The sequence below is a fragment of the Peromyscus californicus genome, unplaced genomic scaffold (genome assembly GCF_007827085.1).
Source record: "Peromyscus californicus insignis strain IS unplaced genomic scaffold, ASM782708v3 Scaffold_4__1_contigs__length_199733344, whole genome shotgun sequence".
Classification (NCBI taxonomy): Eukaryota; Metazoa; Chordata; class Mammalia; order Rodentia; family Cricetidae; genus Peromyscus; species Peromyscus californicus.
In genome coordinates, this window is record NW_026294562.1 from 16,860,931 (window position 1) to 16,880,240 (window position 19,310).

The 19,310-nt window shown below is 40.1% G+C and overlaps 1 protein-coding gene across 6 annotated transcripts in view; it reads right to left on the reverse strand.

Annotated features, from left to right (window-relative positions):
• The window catches only part of Btrc (beta-transducin repeat containing E3 ubiquitin protein ligase), a 189,397-nt gene that overhangs the window by 131,574 nt on the left and 38,513 nt on the right, over positions 1 to 19,310 (reverse strand). For 4 of the 6 annotated variants that reach the window (XM_052714909.1, XM_052714907.1, XM_052714905.1 and 1 more), the window contains exon 2: positions 5,849 to 5,890. The exons of the other annotated variants lie outside the window; for them this stretch is intronic. In XM_052714909.1, the coding sequence (XP_052570869.1) occupies positions 5,849 to 5,890 (42 nt within the window). The remainder of the gene's footprint in view (positions 1 to 5,848; positions 5,891 to 19,310) is intronic. 6 annotated transcript variants of the gene reach the window in all.

The window sequence follows — 19,310 nt, forward strand, 5'->3', positions numbered from 1 at the left end:
TGTAAATAAACAGAAACTCTAAAACAGGCTACAGGACATCAGCTTTTACCATGGTATCAACCACCACAGCCAAGAAAACTGGATACAATATGTGAGGAAAATAGTTGAAGATAATGCACAATGACAGATGAGTGAGGTAGCCCAAAAAACAGTAGAAGGGAGGAAACTACTCCTCCCTTAGGAGTAGATTCCATCAGTAACATAAAAATGGGAACCCAGAGCATAATGGGACTACACACTAGAAACCCAGAGCAGAATTTATACAGGACAGAGAGATTAGATTAGAAGTAAGAAGTGCCTGTCTTGAAGGAAAAACCTCCAGATAACTCAACCTGGAACTCACCTCCTCTTTAGTCTCCAGTATGAAGCTCTTTTTGCACATGGCAAAACCACAAGAGGAGGCAAACGGCCGGGCAGTGGTGGCGCACGCCTGTAATCCCAGCACTCGGGAGGCAGAGGCAGGCGGATCTCTATGAGTTCAAGGCCAGCCTGGTCTACAGAGCAAGTCCAGGACAGGCTCCAAAGCTACAGAGAAACCCTGTCTCAAAAACAAAAAACAAAAACAAACAAACAAACAAAAAACAAAGAGGAGGAAACGAGCACCACAATCAGAAATCACAAAAACCTGGGGGAGTGCCTCTTCTGTTCTGACCAGCCAGACTGCAGAAACCTAAACAAGACACTACAAAAGTGACAGCCCCAGAACCCAAGTCATTTATATCGATATACTCTACCAGAATAGGCCACTTGAAAGCTATCCTAATAAATAAACCTTAAGAATCCAAGAAAACAGCATAAAGCTGATCTGCAAAACTAGCCAAAATGAGTTCAACAATTTCTTTCTTCCTTTTCTTTCTTCCTTCCTTTCTCTTTCTTTCTTTTCTTTCTCTCTCTTCTCTCTCCTCTCTCTCTCTCTCTCTCTCTCAAGACAGTTACTCTGTGTAGCCCCAGCTGTTCTGGAACTCACACTGGAGATCAGGTTGTCCTCCAACTCAGAGATCTGCCTGCCTCTGCCTCACTAGTGAGGAAATTAAAGACATGTGCCACCACTGCCCAGCTGAGCGCAACAATTCCTAAAACGAAAAAAAATACATAAGTTCGGTAATAGAACATTCAGTGTCTAGAACTAAATTAAGATGGACACTGTAGCACAAAGCTACAATCCCAACACTCAGGAAGCTAAGAACAGTTTGGAATACAGCAAGATCAAGACCCATCCTGTTCAAAGCAAAATGAAAGTTTCCAAAAGAAAACAGTATCTGAAAAGGTAATTTCACAAGACAGGATTTTTCTTACAGTTTAAACATTGTAGAAAAAAAGTGAAAATATAAAAATATGGAAAAAAAACATTTCATAGCATGATGCACCAAGAGAAAAAGACTAAGAACACAAAAACAAAACAAACCAATAGACAAAAAACAGGCTGGAGAAATATATGAAATGTGCCCGAAATGTAAATATGCCACTACATGTTTTAAAACATTCTCATCCAAAAACTTCTTTAAAAAAGTAAATAGCTAAGCTGGGCAGTGGTGGCGCACACCTTTAATCCCAGCACTCAGGAGGCAGAGGCAGGCAGATCTCTGTGAGTTCAAGGCCAGCCTGGGCTACCAAGTGAGTTTCAGGACAGGCTCCAAAGCTACACAGAGAAACCCTGTCTCAAAAAACAAAAAACAAAACAACAAATAACAAAAAACAAAAACACACAAAAAAGTAAACAGCTTGGGCTGAGGAGATGGCAAGCCTGAGGACCTGAGTTCAGATTCCCAGCACCCACATAAAAGCCAGGTGTGGTAGAACTCACTTGTAACCCAGAACTGGGGAAAAGGGGGAAGGTGGGTAGAGATATATGATCCCAGGGGCTTGCAGGCCAGGCAGCCTAGCCAAAATGGTATGCTCCATGGTCAATGAGAGAGCCTATCAACAAAACAAAACAAAAACCGCACAGGTGGAGGCTAGAGAGGTGGCATCCCAGATAAGAGCTCTTCCAGAGAACCTGGATTCAAATTCCAACACCCACATGGTAGCTTCCAACCGTCTGTAACTCCAGTCCCAGAGGACACAGCACTTGCTTATGGTATCTGCTATCATCAGGGATGGATGTGGTGTACAAACATATGTGCAGACAAAATACCCATGCATACAAACAAATGAATGAATGAATGAATGATTAAAAATGAGGTGTGCACATACATTCACAAACAGCCTGGCAGTAGTGGCGCACACCTTTAATCCCAGCACTTGGGAGGCAGAGCCAGGCAGATCTCAGTGAGTTCGAGGCCAGCCTGGTCTACAGAGCTAGTTCCAGGACAGCCAGGGCTACACAGAGAAACCCTGACTCGAAAGAAAAGGGGGGAGGGAGGGAGGGAGGGAGAGAGAGAGAGAGAGAGAGAGAGAGAGAGAGAGAGAGAGAGAGAGAGAGAGAGATACACAGACACACAGACACACACAGACACACACACACACACACACACACACACACACGGAAGGATGGAGAGGGGAGGAGGAGGGAGAGAGGGAGAAAAAAACAGTAGTATTACAAAAGTAAATAATTAAAATGCAGAGCAACAGAGGAAGGCGTGTGACACTGACATATACACATGGACATGCATGCATGCACCAACGCGTGCGCGCAAACACACACACACACACACACACACAAACTCACGTATGTATCCATGTGCAAAACACATACACAAAGCATGCATACATATAAAATAAGCAATTTAAGCAAAAATAATGAACTCCAGTGTTCATAACACACATAAAAGTGAAATATGACAAAAAATACACAGTAGAAAATAGAAATACCAAGTGTGAAAAGGAGTTTTTTAAGAGACTACACTATGGTAAATCGAGGCACATATGTTTTGCAAAGTATATATTTAATAAGAGTCTGTTACCTAGAATTTATAAAGAGTTTTTTGAGAGACGGATAACTCAGTCAGTAAAGTGCTTATGCAAACATGAGGCCCTGAGCTTGATCCTCAAAGTCCAAGTCAAAAGTCGAACATGGTGGTGTGTGCTTACAATACCAGGGCTGAAGACAGGCAGAGCTCTTGGCTCACTGGCCAGCCAGCCTATGGTGTGCTCCTGGCTAACCAATGAGAGATCTTGTCTCAAAGAATGAGGTGAATAGCTCTTGAAAAGTGGCACCTGAGGCTGACCTCTAGACTCTACACATGTGCACGCATGTGCATGTGGTACATACACAAAGGTCTTTTGTCCTGGAGAAGTAGCAAAATCAAAACTTGTCTTGTATGTGTAAAGCTCTGAGCTCAATTCCCAGTGCAAAAATAAAAACTAAAAGAAGAGGAGAAGGAAGTCAAACAAGAGTTCTTAGGACATGCACTCTGGAGGCTGAGGCAGAAGACTGCCTGAGTCCAGAGACTTGATAACTTATATAACAATAACAACAAAAGCCAAGTAACCCATTTTTTTTTGGTGGGGAGGAGCTGAGGACCGAACCCACGGCCTTGCTCTACCACTCAGCTAAATCCCCAACCCCATAACCCACTTTTAAAATAGGCAAAAAATAAAACAAAAACAAAAACACACACAAAGACAAAACCTTGTGGAATTTCTCTACAGTAGTTCTCAGCCTGTGGGTCACGACCCCATTGGGGATCAAACGACTCTTCCCCAGGGGTCACATACCAAACATCCTGCATATCATATGTTTACATTATGATTCAAAACAGTAGCAAAATTACAGTTAAGAAGTAGCAATGAAAATAATTTCATGGTCAGGGGGTCAGTACAACATGAGGAACTGTATTAAAGGAACTGTATTAAAGGGTCACGGAATTAGGAAGGTTGAGAACCAGTGCTCTATAAGAATATGGAAATGATAACAAGCAGGTGAAAAGATTGTCCAACATTAGGAAAATGAAAATCAGAACATATACTTCACACCCAAGTAGGATGGCAATTGAAAAAAACACTGGAGTCAACCAGATACTTCAGGAGAGGGCATGCCAAGACACCCAGATGTGCTGGAGCCTCAGTGTCAAAGTACAAAACCATCCTGGGACAGAAAATAATGCTAGAAAGGATGGGGAAAAAAGGACAGGAACTCTTAACATGTTGCTGGTGGAGATAGAAAATAGTTCAGAAGTTGTGGGAAAAGTTTAACAAATCTCAAAAGGGTAAATGTAGAATTACCATATGATCATTGTAGCAACTCTTACTCATTTATATATATATAAAAGAATTGAAAATAAGCACTGAATCAAATACATGTACACATATGTTCATAGCAGTATTATTCAAAATAGTCAAAAAGGTGCAAATGGCCTAAATATTTCCAATAATTGACTGAATAAAAAATTGTACTCTATGTTAACTAAAACACTATTTAGCCATAAAACAAACTATAACTATATATGCTATATATATAGCATGCTATAACATGGATGAATCCAAAAAATATTGTGTTAAGTAAAAGAAGCCAGAATCAAAATATGAAATATCCAGAACAGGAAACACATATAGACAGAATATAGATTGGCAATTGCTGGAGAAAGAAATAGAAACTATATAACAGACAATAAGTTTTACATGGCATAATAGAAATATTCTGGAATTAGAGATTGTGAATACATAATTTTAACTGTATGATTAACACTTTTAAATGCATATTACAGAACGTAGAAGTGGACACTTATGGCTCACACACTCAGGAAGCTGAGGCAGAAGGATAGAAAGCTAGCCTGGGCTATATAGCAAGACTTTGGATAAAAAAAAAGTATATTTTAACATCTAAAGGAACCATTAAAAAATTCCTTCTATGCCAACAGAAGAAACAGAATACTAAAATTAATTAATCCGCTGGGCGGTGGTGGTGCATGCCTTTAATCCCAGCACTCAGGAGGCAGAGCCTGGTGGATCTTTGTGAGTTCGAGGTCAGCCTGGTCTACAGAGCGAGATCCAGGACAGGCACAAAGCTACACAGGGAAACCCTGTCTCAGGGGAAAAAAAATTAATTAATCCCAAGGCAAGTTTAAAAACAGATGAGACAAATAGCAAAATGGATGGTTTAAACTTAATCAAGTCAGTCTCTCTATGTAGGTGTGTAGTGTGTATGCACATACACAACACTAGTCACTTGTGGGTACTGTGCATTTGAATGATGGCATACAGATCATCAACTTTACACTGAATGCATGCTGAAATGGTAAAATATACTGGGTCAAAATACATTATACAAATGTGAATTGCTTTTTTTCACATCTTTGAAATTGCTTCAAACTTTGAAAGTATTTCAATTTCCCTAATAACAGAACTTACAACTGATAAGCAAAATAGGGGCCACAGCTCAGTGATAGAATACTTTTCTACCATGTGTGAGGCTCAGAAATCAGTATCATGCACAAATAAAAAAGGGAGGGAAGGAGAACATATAATTCCGTAATCACAGTTTGAGATTTTAACACATATTCTTCAGGTACTTGAAAAAATTAGCACAAGGAAATGAAGACTGCAGTAAATGAACCTGATCTGAAGACCTGACCTCAGGCACTATACCCATCAAGTACAGTGCACATATTCTTCTGAAGCACTCTTGTTACCATGACAGACCTTACGCTGGAGCATGGTTTTAGTATAAAGACTGAAGCTGCAGACTGTACTGCTGACCAGCATAATTATTGATGAGAAGGTAACTAAAGAGGGTCCCAGTTCCATGCATGACACAGTAAGCACACATCTCCTGTATCTCCTACTAAATTCAGCTAACACAAATGATCAGAGCACATGGAGCAGCTATTGGAGGCCTCTGAGAAATAAATAGTAGCAAGTGGGTGGGGAAAGGGACCTTAACATAGTACTGAACCAACAATGAATTTACCTTTTTATTATTCCTCCAATATCCACCAGCCGGAACTGCAGCCTGAAACCCAAAAGTGAGCATCAGTGTAGGTACAGGGCTCCAGAAAAAGCCTAATTCTAGTTCAAGTTCTGTAGGGTATCCTGAGAGAATGAAAAATCTCACATTTTTTCTTTAAATTATCTGCATTATCTCTAAACAATCCCATGATAAAGGTCACCGAAGAAACAGTGACCCACAGGAACCCAGAACTCTGAAATAAAGAGGCCTTCTCCTTTGACCAGCAGGCAGAGTCAAAGCCTCACTGCTTTCCACCACCCCAACCCCTGCCCCTCATTCCTTTAGTCATTTACTCCCAGATGCATTAACATTTTCAGGCTTAAATAAAGCCCTGCCTTTCTAGATGCAGAACTGAAATAAGTAGCCCTAAGAAACCAGATAGTATTGGCACTTAGATTGTAGGAGACACCAGGAAAGCAATCCTATAAGGGGTCACTGAACTTCAGTGTTCACCCCAAGCTGCATATGGGTGGACGTAACTCTAACAAGCTAAATACTCTCAGAACTGACATATAACACAGACCACCAGCCAGGTACCAGGGTGGCCACGAGTATCATGCAGAGTAGATCTCAATGCTGCCTGCAGAGGCTTTCTTGAGCTGGGATAAGATGGTGAGCCCACAAATCACAATCCTCTTGTCATAGCCTCCCCAAGCACCACTATGGGCATCAGAAAATATAACCATTTTTAATGAGATTAGAATAAAATGCAGGGCCCTGTAATATTAAAAATCCCAATGACTGCCGGGTGGTGGTGGCTCACGACTTTAATCTCAGTACTTGCGAGGCAGAGGTAAGCGACTCTCTTGAGTTTGAGGCCAACCTGGTCTACAAATCAAGTTCTAGGACAGCCAGGGCTATACAGAGAAAACCTGTCTCAAAAAAAAAAAAACAAAAAACAAAAAAAAACCAAAAAACAAAAAGTGCCAATGACAACTCAATTTGTATACCAAAAAGGCAAAACTTTCAGCTTGTCAGCCAAAGCCAAAATGACAGATGCTGGAATTGTGAAAACATTAATATAGCTAGAATGAAAATGCTCCAATAACTAAGGGTAAACACTCTTGAAATAAAAAGTACTAGCAAAGAAACAATAAAGAAGCAAATGAAATGTTAGAATTAAAAATAAGTAGAACTTTAAAACTCATTGTATGAACTCAATAGCAGCAGAATAAAGAGTACAAACCAATATCCTTTATGAACATATAAGCAACATCCTCAACAAAATACTGACAAAATCCAGCAATATACAGGAAGGACTATAAACCATGCCCAAGTGAGATCTATCCTAGATATGGAAAAAAATCACTGTCTTGGGAGCTAAAGAAAATTGATACCTGGCTTTACTCCTTATTGGACCTGACTGTACATCTTCCCTTTAGTTCATGAACTATGTCTGTATCCTTTAAAAGAGTTGCCCATCCTTATTTAAAAGGGGAATTAGGCAGCTTGACATTTGAAACCAGAAGCAACTGATAAGGACACATGATTCCAAAGAGCTTATAATCTAGTAAAAACATGAAATTTTAAAGTTTAGCTACAATTTAACATTTTAAAAGTGTTCTACAGGGTTTTTTTAAATGATTTATTTATTTTTCAGTGTATGTGTTTTGTCTGAATGTATGTCTGTACACCAGATGAGTACTTGGTGTGCAAGTAGGGCAGGGAGGGCATTGGATTCCCTGGAACTAGAGTTATAGATGTTGTGAGCAGCTATATGGGTGCTGGGAACTAAGCCCAGGTCCTCTGCAAGAGCAGCCAGTGCTCTTAACCTCTGGGCCATCTCTCCAGTCTCCACGTCTTTGCATTTGTTTGTTTTTTGAAACAGGGTCTCTCTATTATGTTGTTCTAGCTATCCTGTAACTTGCTATATCGACCAAGCTGGCCTTGAACTCACAGAGACCAGTTGCATCTGCTTCCAGAATGCTGGTATTAAGGGTGTGCACGTCCACACCTGGTCAGCCCCCACATCTTAACATCTATAAACATTTAGAAATCACTGGACAACGTCATGTGGGCAGTGCACACCTGACTTTGGAAAGGAAAAGGATTACTGTAGACTCAAGGCCAGAATAGGTTACAAAAGAAAAGGCGAAAAGAAAGATAATGCTGCACAAGTTAAGATTAACATGTTGCTAGCTTGATATGAAATCCACCTGTTCTTATTATAACCTTGGGAAGCCTTGCTCACTGTAGTACACATGGATTATTGGACAACTGACAAGAAAAAAAATTTTTTTTTTGGACAAGGTCTCATGTATCCCAGGTTGGCCTGGAAGTCACTATATAGCCAATGAAGACCTTAAACTCCTCTAATCTTCCTGCCCACACCTCCCCAGTTTTGGAAAATCTTATAGCAAACTTAGCCAAGTGCCAGATCTAACTTATGTTAATACAAATGAAAGAAAAGTAAAACACAAGTATTTGGCAATTAAGAAAATTAGAAATTAGAATCAAAAAATTGTTTTCTTATTTCATTCTTATGTCTTTGCAGTGGCTTTTAAGATCTTTTGTTTTCTGTACTAAGGCAGAACAGTGAAAATGTTTTTATAGAACGTTGGAAAAAAGCTATGTATTAATTTGCTTTGGGTCATTCTAGTCTCTCTGGTAAAGTCATAATTAGGAAGGCCTTTTTAGGGCTACGCTCTAGTCTCACAGGTGCAAAGCTACTCCATATCTGGAAAATCTAAATTCATATGCGAGGGGGCCACGTTTTTAAAGCATATTATTTACACAATTCACTGGAATGGCTCCTCTGGAAGCTGGGTGGCTCTCTTATGCAATTATGTACTTAGGAACCCTCCTCTGCATAACCGTGAAAATTCAAGTAAGAATAATTTACTGGTTATGCACAGTTATTAGAATTTTAAAGCATTTGTTTGTTCAAAATTCTGGTTTACCAGACAGTTATATTTGACCAATTGTGTCCTTAATCAACAATAATGAACAATGGTTTAGAAGGTACCCAGGCTTGAACTGCAATGTCCTAAAGGAGCACTGGGAGTTGCTTCCCTCCCTCCTGTTAAAGGATCTCCCTCCCTTTCTACCCAACAAGCTTTGTGGTGAAATTAACAACTGGGATTCTAAACATCTGTAGTAGAATACTGACTTCAATTACAGATGCAAAGCTTTATCTGTAAGGAACTGTGAGGAACATTTTAACAGTGAAGAAGCTGGAGAGCATAGAAATTAAGACTGTTGAATTTTGAAAGAATAAAATAAGAACTATTTTAAAAAATTAGATAAAATATTAAACATTAGCAGGCAACAGGACACCAAAGCACTATCTAGAGACTGAATGTTTCTGATACCAAAAAAGTAATTTGGGGGCTGGGGATGTAGGTCAGTCGGAAGAGTGTTTGCCTAGTATGCACGAAGCCTAGGTTCAATTCCCAGCACCACATAAACTGTGCACAGTGACACACGCCTGTACACCTGTAATCCAAAAACACAGGAGAGGGGGAGAAGGAACAGAAGCTCAAGGTCCTTTTCTATTACATGGTAAGTTCCAGGTCAGCCTGGGATACATCAGATTTTTTTTTTTTTAAGTTATTCTGCTGGCCCACCCTTTAGTCCCAGCACTCAGGAGGCAGAGACAGATGGGCAGATTTCTGTGAATTTGAGGCTAGCATAGACTACATAGAGAGTTCTAGGTCAAAGCTACATAGTGAGAGCCATCCTCCCCCACTCCTTTTGTGCACGCATGCATGCATACATATGCAACACACACTTTTTAATAGACATGTACGGAATTAAGCTTCATGAACATTATGGACAGAGGCAGGCAGTAATTTTCCTATAAGAGAACAAAAAGTCTGTTTATTTACACTTTCTTTGCCATGCTTTGGATTTCTGTATTTTTGTTTTGTTTTGTTTTTTGTCTGTTTTTTTGTTCGTTTGTTTTTCAAGACAGGGTTTCTCTGTGTAGTTTTGGTGCCTGTCCTGGATCTCGCTCTGTAGACCAGGCTGGCTTCAAACTCACAGAGATCCACCTGCCTCTGCCTCCCGAGTGCTGGGATTAAAGGTGTGTGCCACCACCACCCGGCTTGGATTCCTGTATTTTTTTAAGTGCTCATTTTCTTATTCATAGGAAACCTGCAATTACCTCAGATTAGGTTTTACAAACTCAATTGCCTATGCCTGTACTAAGGTTTTGTTTAATAACCACAAAAGATTATTTGGCCACATTGGAATTTCACTGTGTTAAATTCAAGTTTAAAAAGTCAAGTAAGGGCTGGAGAGATGGCTCAGAGGTTAAGAGCACTGACTGCTCTTCCAGAGGTCCTGAGTTCAATTCCCAGCAACCACACGGTGGCTCACAACCATCTCTAATGTGTTCTGGTTGCCCTCTTCTGGTGGGCAGGGGTATATGCAGGCAGAACACTGTATACATAATAAGAAAATAAATCTTTAAAAAAAAAAAAAAAAAAAAAAGTCAAGTAAAGGTCAAGGAAGCTACTTTTGCAGTCGTATCAATGACCACAGACTCACAGTTGAGAAAGAGTGACATAGAAGACTTTTATGCCCCCCCCCCACTCCCCCATCCACAAAAGGAACAGCCTAGACAGAAAGCCATGGAAAAGAACTCTTAAAAATTGTGATAAGAATGCTGATGGTTAACTCTCCACAGGGCTTCTGGTGGGGGTGTAGGTGGGGAAGGACTCAGTTTTCTTTTAGGGAGCTGGCTACTGGGAGTTTGACCATGCTCCAGTATTTGGGCAACACAAATTGCACTTTTTCCCCCTTCTTTTCCTCCTCCTCCTCTTTCCTTTGATGGAGTAGTTCACAATGGTGAGGGGCAGACCTGGGAGGACTGGGAGGTGAGTGTGATCTGGGTGCAATCCTATTGCAATAAGCTCCGAAGAACTATCCAAATTCTTTTATTACCCTAGGATTTATTGCATTAAATATTATTTTAAATAACTAGGCCATCAGCTGAAGCTCTTAGTAATGCAGAGTTGGCCTATATGCACGCTTCCAAAGGCCACAGTGCTCATTAGGAAGATTAGGCTATAGGTATTTCTGAGAGATGGAAGACAGGGAAGGAATGAAAAAAGAGAAGAGCTGGGCGGCGGTGCATGCCTTTAATCCCAGCACTCGGGAGGCAGAGGCAGGTGGATCTCTGTGAGTTTGAGGCCAGCCTGGGCTACAGAGCAAGATCCAGGACAGGCACTAAAGCTACACAGAGAAACCCTGTCTCAAAAAACCAAAAAAGAAAGAAAGAGGAGAGGGAGAGGGAGAGGTAGAGGGAGAGGGAGAGGGAGAGGGAGAGGGAGAGGGAGGAGAGGGAGAGGGAGAGGGAGAGGGAGAGGGAGAGGAGAGGAGAGGAGAGGAGAGGAGAGGAGAGGAGAGGAGAGGAGAGGAGAGGAGAGGAGAGGAGAGGAGAAGAGAAGAGAAGAGAAGAGAAGAGAAGAGAAGAGAAGAGAAGAGAAGAGAAGACTGGGTTGAAACTGGGAAGAAACAGAAGAGGCAGCTATCTTCCATTGTAGTGAAAGGCTTTGCCACTTTCCCACTGATGGGCTTCTATATTTGTTCAGAGACGTTGCCATGACCCCACAAAGGCTGGCACCATGTTAATAAACCACATACTGAGGCACTACCACATCAGACTCTTTATCTCCCCCGACCAGACAAAGGCAGCAGAAGGAGCCCCAGTAAGACCCTTTCTGAAGAACAGGTCAAATCCTTGAGTGCACTTATGAGCAACTCCTCCACAGATGAGCTGGGAAGCTGACAAGGCACTTGTCTGCAGGTCTCCTCTAAGGAGGACGTCTGCTCATGAAAGGATCACCTGGTACCAAACAGTATTTCAATGACTGCAAACCAAGTCTCCTGCCTCTCTCGGGTACTCCTTAACTTTTGTAGAATAGATTAAAAAAAAAATTACCTGCTCATTAGGAAGAAAATAAATGGCTACATAAATAAAGACAACCATATTGCACCTGATTTCCTGGGTACCACAGAGAAAAGAAACTCATTTTCAGCAGTGTTTACTCCACTATTTGCAAATAGCTGACTGATTGGCAGCTACAATATATGAAATAAATAACTATTTCAAAGACCAAGTGTCATGTTCCCTGGTAAGTAACAAATATGAACATTATCTACCCTCCCCATCCAGGGTGTGGAATTTAGCAGGAGAATAGATTTATTGGCTCTCTGATTGCTTCATGTGTTGTGAGGACATTTTCTGTGATGCTGTGGTTATTACTGAGGTTAGATAAGAAAATCTCCTCTCTCTCAGGACATTAGTATTAAGAGTTACATATTCACAAGAAGGATACAAAATGAGTATTTCTGAAGCAAGTGAAATGTGACAAGAAAGTGTGAAATGGAGAGTGAGTATACTTAATAATCTTTCTTCAAGGAAGATAAAGAACACAAACCTCCAGCTCAGTTTATCATCAGCCAAGATACAAACTAATACATCTGAAGTACACACCCTGATATCACCCACTATCAGAAAAACAATTTAAAAACCTACATCACGGGAGGACCCTAGGATGACTGTGGCTTATAATAAGTTTTGGTTTTGCCCAATCACTGGGCATGCTTTAGTGAAACATTTCACTATTAGGTAAGAATTTGTACCATATCAAGCTGATGAAAGGATATGCTGGCTGTACTTTCAGAAGGGGAGGCTAAAATCTTTTTAGATTATGGATTAGCCTATAGAAAAATGTCTGCCATAAATCAAACAGTGAAGGGGAAGATGAATAGGAATCTCACTTACACAACTTAAGTAAAACATAGCTCTCTGAACAGATGAAGATAGGTTTTTTCTGTATCCCAGAATCTAATCAATATTTATATGTATAATTCAGCTATCATTTGGCTTAAAAGGACTTACTGGGAAATGTTGTCATTTTTACTATTTTCTACAGAGAAAATATTTTCCAGTTTCAAATAACTCTGGACTTCGGAATTATAACCTGTTTTTTATGTTCAAAAAAAATATTTAAGTGGAAAATGCTAAGGGACCACTGAACTCGATGGTGTATTTACATATCTATATCTGTATAAAATAATGAATATATATGTTTGTTTAAAAAAAAAGAGAGAGAGAGGACTAGTGGGATGACTCAGTAGCAGAAAGGCCAGGCCTGATGGCCCAAGTTTAATCCTGAGGCCCATAAGGTAGAAGGAGAGAAGTAACTCCCACAGGTTGTCTGTTCCACTGTGACACAAACATGTTCCCCCAACAAACACTCACACAAAATAAATAAGTAAATATGAAAAAAAACCTGCATCAGATGTTAATATGAAATATTTTTACAGATTTATAAACAGCTTTAAAAGCTTCTCTTCCAATGCATACCCAATAGCTCTCTGACTGGACTTAAGACCTGCCCAAAAGAAAGAAATCATGGGGGCTGGAGAGATGGCTCAGAGATTAAGAGCACTGGCTGTTCTTCCAGAGGTCCTGAGTTCAATTCCCAGCAACCACATGGTGGCTCACAACCATCTGTGATGAGATCTGGTGCCCTCTTCTGGCCTGCAGGGATGTGTGCAGGCAGAATACTGTTTACTAAATAAATAAATCTTAAAAAAAAAAAAAAAAAAAAAAAAGAGAGAGAGAGGACTAGTGGGATGACTCAGTAGCAGAAAGGCCAGGCCTGATGGCCCAAGTTTAATCCTGAGGCCCATAAGGTAGAAGGAGAGAAGTAACTCCCACAGGTTGTCTGTTCCACTGTGACACAAACATGTTCCCCCAACAAACACTCACACAAAATAAATAAGTAAATATGAAAAAAAACCTGCATCAGATGTTAATATGAAATATTTTTACAGATTTATAAACAGCTTTAAAAGCTTCTCTTCCAATGCATACCCAATAGCTCTCTGACTGGACTTAAGACCTGCCCAAAAGAAAGAAATCATGGGGGCTGGAGAGATGGCTCAGAGATTAAGAGCACTGGCTGTTCTTCCAGAGGTCCTGAGTTCAATTCCCAGCAACCACATGGTGGCTCACAACCATCTGTAATGAGATCTGGTGCCCTCTTCTGGCCTGCAAGCCTACATGTAGGCAGAATACTGTATACATAATAAATAAATATATCTTTAAAAAAAAAAAAAGAAAGAAATCATGCCTAGCCCTGGAAGCCTAGTCAACTCCCCGACACCAGTGAAGTCATGGATCTTGGAGGAGTATCAACAAGTACCACTTTACTAAACCAGCATAATTCCCTAACTACATTCTAAATATTTGTCTTTATAGTCTTCACCCCTTGCCAAGGAAAGTTCTCTTTGCAACAGACAGAGACCATTAACAGAAAACTACAGCTCATCAAATACAGAGTTGAGGAGTCCAGTCCCAACTGACACATCTAAATGGAACTCCTGCAACTTTGGTTCAGGCATCACTAAGGAAGAGCTAGCAAAAAGACTGTGGAGCCAGAGGAACAGGAGTTTACTGTGAGATTGTGAATCCTAGTAATGTCTGAAGCTATAGGTATCCATGAAGTCTCACCAAAATGGCTGTGTACACATAACCTGAACAAGGAAAATACCAAAAGACATACTAACATGGATAGGGAAAGCTCAAAAGGTCTCAACCCTACAGAAAGAACTTACAGGGAACTAAGGAATGCTGAGATCAGGGAAGAGAACAGCAACTGTTTATCCAATACCAAATGGTCAGCCCTGAAAACATACATGAACAGGATGTATTTATGTATTTAGGAATACATACACACACACACACACACACACACACACACACACACACACACACACACTCATACACACATGTAACAATTTTTAAAAAGGAGGTCATGAATTTCAAGGTTGTCAGATACAGCCTTTAATATGAGCAAAGCACTCAGGAGGCAAAAGCAGGCAGATCTGTGAGTGAGGGCCATACTAAGCTCCAGGCCAGCTAGGACTGGGAGGTGATGGAGGGAGGACAGAGAGGAGAGAGAAGAGGTCAGCCTCATCTAAATAGTGATTCAGAAAACAAGCTAGGCGAAGTGAGACTCTGTCTAAACAAGTAAGTAAATAATTCAAAGCTGGGCATGTTGAAGCACTCAAGAGACATGCAGAAGGATCAGCGCAAATTCAAGGCTAGCTTGGTCTACATAGGAAATCCTAGGTGAGCCAGAGCTATGTAGTCTTTCTTGACTGATTAATTAAAGAAAGAAAGAAACACCACACACACACACACACACACACACACACACACACACACACACACACACAGGATATAAATAATTCTCTCTCTTGGGAAGCCTGTACCCACGTTTTGGGCATGTACTATCTTTTTCCAGAGGGAGAGGGAGTGGAAGAGGGAGTACACACTTAAGCATCTGCTATTAAATATGAAGCGTGCATGATCCTTTATCTCTATTTAAAAACTCAGTAACTTTGCTTCAAAAACAAAAAGAATATAGACATGTACATTAGAGTAGGTAGCTCCAGCTCAGGTAATATTCAATTATTGGCAATGAAATGTGGATGAAAATATGAGCATTTAGACGTAAATTTTTAAAAATAATCTACAGTTTTATGGATATTTATAGCATGTGTCCATGCTTAGTCTTGCAGAACTCCATCTTCCTCCATCTCATTTGTAATATAAACTGCTCCTAAAGCACTTTAATACATTGTAACTGGGAGACTTTGTACATAGTACCTACGAAGCAGCGATCAATACTCTAATACAGAGATGCCAATTCCATTACCACAGAAACCCGTGCAAGCGGCCAGCTGCTGAACAAAGAACCCAGCTTTCATCAGGTTCATTCCTAACACATCTCCACTCTGGTGGATGAAGCATTTTGCTTTGATGCATAAATAGAAGTTGTGAAAGAAATAATGGCATTTAAAATAACACTTAAGCTTTGATACAATGAAAGATAGAACTAAAATTAAGTTTTATACTCATAAGATGCTTATCTTTTACCATCAAATCCATCTATTCGTATGCAATGAAAATGCCACACCTAATGTTTTACAAACTGCCATAACCTTAGATGTTTGTGCTACAGTTCACCATTTATGACTAAAATGTTGCAAGAAAGTATGAAAAAGAATGAAAATTAAGCACTAGCTGAAAAATGAAGAAAATGGGAAAGGAAACTGGAGAAAAATATTTAAAAAAAAATCATTTTAGGCACAAAGATTTCTAACTTTGATTTCCTTCTAAATTTGCCAACAAGAAAAAACAATGACTTATTCACAGCCTTTTCATCCGCTTATTACATGCACCTTTCCCTTGTGCCGTTTTTATGATCTGAGACAGCACCGCTGAAATATAATCAAAAAGAATCAAGAGCAGTCTGTATACAATGGTACTAGCAACTTGGGGCAGCAGATTTAACTTGTGTCTAAAACCATTTCCCCATCTTTTCTTTCACTACTTCCTTCCAACAGACTAAAGCTGTGATATATCCTTTCTCAACTAGCCTTAATCATTTTCACAACTACGGTTACTATGACAACAGGATGCAGCTTATCTGTGCTGCTTTCATTTTTTCTATTTGAGTTGTCATGACAACACAATCATTCTGCTTTTCTCCAATATGTACCAACTTTGTTTTAGGATTGAGGTCTTAAGGATATTGGATTTCCCTATAAAGAAAGCAAATAATGGAATCTATATAAGAATTTTAATTATATAGCACCCTATTTTAAAATCTTGGTCAAAGAGTTACTTTCAGCATATCAAATAAAAAACATCATGCTGGGCGGTGGTGGCTCACACCTTTAATCCCAGCACTCAGCAGGAGGAGGCAAGAGAGTCTCTCAGTTTGAGGCCAGCTGGTCTACAGAGTGAGTTCCAGAACAGCCAGGACTGCTACACAGAGAAACCCTGTCTCAAAAAACAAACAACAACAGAAAACAAACAAACAAACAAACAACAGAAAAAAACAATCTAGAGACTGGATAGATAGTTGAGAAGTTAAGAGCACTGGCTGCTCTTCCAGCACATACATGCTGGTTAACAATCTATAACTAGTTCCACGGGACCCTCGTCTGGCCTCTCTGGACACTGCCTGCATGTGGTACAATGACATACACGTGGGCTAAGCACCCATACACATAAAAAAGTGGTTTTTAATCTAATTTTAAAAATTAATTAAAATATTTTTAAATTAAAAATAAATAAGCAGCATTAACAACTTATCTTATTAAACCTGGCTACAGCTAACAGTGACTAATTTGGTACATAGCTCTCCAATCAAAACATAGCAACACCATTACAATTCTGAGCTGTGAGCAAGTGTCCATTAATACCTGTCCCAACTAAAAGAATCATGAATAAAGACAGTGAAGGGGCTGAAGAGTTGGTTCTGCCATTACAAGTTCCAAAAGAAAGCCAAGCATGGTGGTGCACACCTTTAATCCCAGCACTGTGAGTTCAAGGCCAGCCTGGTCTACAGAGTGAGTTCCAGGACAGCCAGGACTACAGAGAAACCCTGTCCAGAAAAAACAAGGTGGGGAAGCGGGTAGAGTTCCAGGGAAGCTGGTGGTTTTCTTCTGACTTCTTCAGACAACAGGAATGAATGCACATGCTGCACATACATACATGCAAATAAACAGTCGACACATATACAGATGCCTCAAAATATTAAAAATAAAAAATATACACAGCTTCAAACCCTTTGCTGAGTTAATCCAACTTCCCTTGTTCTAAGTACCACGGAAACAGCAGTGGCCTTTTCACATGCTAACCACCATTTAACCTCACATTCAAGTGTTTCTATTGGAGGACTGACTACCCTGCAGAAACTTTCCATTTAAATACCTTTACAGCATAAGTGTTTACAAAAACTCAGAAGAAAAACTCAGGAAAAGGTCAAAGAAAAGGCAATTATTGTTCAACAATGGCAATATAAAATCATAACAGTATTTTGGGGCTGACAAGATGGCTCAGAAAGTAAAGATGTTTGCAAACTGAGTTTGATTCCCAGTTCTCACATGGTGGCAGGAGAGAACCAACCTCTCCAATTGTCCTCTCACCTCTACATGCACACTCATGCCCCATATGTGCACACACAGAGAGAAGGAATAAACGGGGGGAGGGGTGAGAGAGGAAAGATGATTTAAAAAAAAAAAAAAAAGGTTTATCATGAGTATCTTTAATCACTAAATTCAGTTCCCTTATCAGCTCACAAAGATAAAGCCCTGCCTCCTCAGTCCTGTAAAGAACCATGAACAGTCAGGAGGTGGTGGCACACGCCTTTAAACCCAGTACTCAGGAGGCAGAGGCAGGCGGATCTCTGTGAGTTTGTGGCCAGCCTGGGCTACAGAGTCAGTTCCAGGCACCAAAACTACACAATGAAAAACCCTATCTGGAAAAAAACAAAAAACAAAACCATGAATATACACATAGTTACTGCTTACAAATAAAACAGAAATAGTACTCCTACTTAAAGAAAAATATGCAAATGCTACTAAATTTCCCATTAGTTTCCTGCAGGCATTAAGAAGATTATTTATAATATTGTACTATTTTTGCTAGAGGAAATTTTCACATATTAACAAGGCACATTTTAATTTTAATCACAGCTTATATAATTTAATAAAGTTTGTAGAATGCAATGAACTGAAAATTACAATTTACTTAACCAAACCTGAGAATGAAAAACAAATTTAAGGTTTTTCATAGTAATCATTTCCTCAAACTCATTTGTTATTGTTTATTTGCTTGGTTGGGTTGGGTTGTGTTTTTTAAAGAGAGAGAGAGAGAGAGAGAGAGAGAGAGAGAGAGAGAGAGAGAGAGAGAGAGAGAGAGAGTGTGTGTGTGTGTGTGTGTGTGTGTGTGTCTCCACACATGCATGCAGGTGCCCTTGGTGGCCAGAAGAGGGCATCAGATCTCCTGGAAATGGTGTTAGAGGTGGTTTTGAGCCAGACCTCACGAATGCTGGGAACCCACTGAAAGAACAGCAAGTACTCTTAAAAGCAGAGCCATCTCTCCAGCCCAGTTTGATTTTGAGACAAGGTCTCATTCTGTATCCCAAACTAACTTATCAATAAAAGTCATATAAAATACTCAAGAGTTTCACAACACAAATGGGTGAAAAGTAGATCCTTCTGTTATCCATTCTCTTTTAGAATGTTGAAAACAAACAAAACCTCTATTGTGCGCCAGGGAGATGGCTTAGTGGGTAAAGTGCCTGGTAACCTGAATTTGAACACCTGGCCCCCACATAAAAGCTGGGCATAGCTGCTAAGAGGGGCACTCACAGGTAAATCAGTGCTCATTGGTCTGTGAGCAAGATTCAAGACTAGTAAGAGTCTCTGTCTCAAGACAAGTAAGGCTGGGCTAGGTGTGGTGGGCACTCTTTTTCTTTTTTTTTTTTTTTTTTTTTTTTTTTTTTTTTTAGTTTTTCGAGACAGGGTTTCTCTGTGTAGCTTTGCGCCTTTTCCTGGAACTCACTTGGTAGTCCAGGCTGGCCTCGAACTCACAGAGATCCGCCTG